Genomic DNA, 2,259 nt, shown 5'->3' with positions numbered 1-2,259 from the left:
CAGTGTGAATATTCCCCGAACAGTCTCACCTACATAAATTACTCGATGAGAGAAGCTTTCCAACAACACTAATGACGACACCGAAGCCAGTGGTTGACGTGTCCGAGATACAATCACGTAATTTTCATCAGCTTCCGATGTATAATCACCAGACCGAATTGGAACATCTGATGTAGGATCAGCAGATCGCATGGCACCATCTGATGTAGGACCAGCAGATCGCATGGCACCATCTGATATAGGACCAGCAGGTCGCATGGCACCATCTGATGTAAGACCAGCAGGTCGCATGGCACCATCTGATGTAGGACCAGCAGATCGCATGGCACCATCTGATGTAGGACCAGCAGGTCGCATGGCACCATCTGATGTAGGACCAGCGGACAGCAGAGCACCATCTGATGTAGGACCAGCAGGTCGCATGGCACCATCTGATGTAGGACCAGCAGGTCGCATGGCACCATCTGATGTAGGACCAGCAGATCGCATGGCACCATCTGATGTAGGACCAGCAGATCGCATGGCACCATCTGATGTAGGACCAGCAGGTCGCATGGCACCATCTGATGTAGGACCAGCAGGTCGCATGGCACCATCTGATGTAGGACCAGCAGATCGCATGGCACCATCTGATGTAGGACCAGCAGATCGCATGGCACCATCTGATGTAAGACCAGCAGGTCGCATTGCACTATCTGATGTAGGACCAGCAGGTCGCATGGCACCATCTGATGTAGGACACACGGACAGCAGAGCAACATGTGATGTGTTGCCAGCAGAATGAACGAACAGCAAAGTCTGTTCTAGTGTTAGCAGACTGTGTGGTAACGTTCTGTAAAGAAGGCTCTAAACATGACAAATTTGCGAATTGAAAAGATTCATTGTCAGATGTTTCAAATTTCAGGTTACCCACAGCACGAAAGTTGGCACAAAATTGTAAAATATCTGCATTTTTTTCCAAATTGAATGGAGTCGTACCCTTCATAATGGTGGCCAAGTTATTCAAACATTCGTCGTGCTCATGCGCCCGTCTCTCTATTTCCTGTAGCATCTCCAAAGTGTGTAGTTTAACTCCAGTCTTATTGGCATTTCCGAGATCTCGAGTCAACTGCAAAAGATCATCCTCTATCACAGAAACGGATTTCAGCATGTTGATGACGTCATTATCTTTTTGGTGAATCGACTGCACAAGATGTTGCACATTTAGTTTGGCTTTGCTCCAAAACTGTTGAAGAACGTCCTGTACTTCCCGTAACGACGCTTGTGACCTTGACTTACTTTGTTCGATGATGTCTTTGTTTTGTTTTCCTTTTTCTTTGATTTGTTTTACACGATTGGAAAGTTGGTCAAAGCGAGACTTAAGCTGTCGAATCTTTTCGGTGATTTTATCAGAGCAATCGTCTAATGGAAAGCATTGACATTGTCCATGATATATCCACGCGCACGTTGCATATGGTAATAACGCATGCGTAAAGCAGTACACATCCTGGATATATGAATTGTGCTTCGTGCGCATTTTTTGTTCATTGTTTTGTTTTGAGCACCTTTCCATAATATCGGGTTATTCAAGGGAGATTAGTGAGGTCTGGTCATGTATTCGTACCGTTGTTAAAATTGCCAATAATAGTTGATCGGACGGAAAGGATTCTATCCAGGTATAAAAACTCATACCAGTAGGACAAACATTGGCAGTTCTACGTTCTTTTGTTTTGTCACAGTTATAGTTCAAACACCAACCTGCAGCCGATATCCGTCGATTTAAAGCATCCAAACAGTATTTATAAGACTGACATGGAGAATCACGTCGTAAGTTTCATGTCCTGTCGGCCATCTTTTATCATTGTTTGTACAGATATCATATCTCCAGTGTCACACGCGTATACAAGTAATACGGGCAGGAATACATGGAATAAGCGGCAAGATACACTTAACACTGTGGGTTCGGGTTACTTCGGGTTTGTTGATAACACACAGACCACATTACAAAGTGTTATGATGATATAAAAATTCAGCGTTATTTCATTTGTTGTATTCAAAACAGATATAAATCAAAAATATTTTTGTATTTCAAATATGTACGTTCTGTTAAATTTGTATGAATCACTGCTTTACATGACACACCGTACATGATTTTATTAGTGATAATGAAAATTTAAATTACCTGCTGATACCGTGAACAATGCGAAATTTCAGAACGGTATAGCGCTTTATTAATGGGAATTCAACACGGAAGTGGGATAAAGAAACGTTCATGTCTCC

At 42.9% G+C, this 2,259-nt stretch overlaps 1 protein-coding gene across 1 annotated transcript in view; it reads right to left on the bottom strand.

The window, feature by feature from the left end:
* The window catches only part of LOC110461142 (S-antigen protein-like), a 6,022-nt gene extending 4,872 nt beyond the window's left edge, over positions 1-1,150 (bottom strand). Inside the window, exons 1-2 of the mRNA XM_021514472.1 lie at positions 979-1,150; positions 34-728 (exon numbers count right to left, since the gene is read on the bottom strand). Of these exons, the coding sequence (XP_021370147.1) occupies positions 34-728; positions 979-1,150 (867 nt within the window). The remainder of the gene's footprint in view (positions 1-33; positions 729-978) is intronic.
* Positions 1,151-2,259: the final 1,109 nt, after the last annotated feature.

This window comes from Mizuhopecten yessoensis, unplaced genomic scaffold (assembly GCF_002113885.1).
Source record: "Mizuhopecten yessoensis strain PY_sf001 unplaced genomic scaffold, ASM211388v2 scaffold10577, whole genome shotgun sequence".
Taxonomy (NCBI): domain Eukaryota; kingdom Metazoa; phylum Mollusca; class Bivalvia; order Pectinida; family Pectinidae; genus Mizuhopecten; species Mizuhopecten yessoensis.
This window is presented reverse-complemented; position numbering and strand designations above follow the sequence as displayed.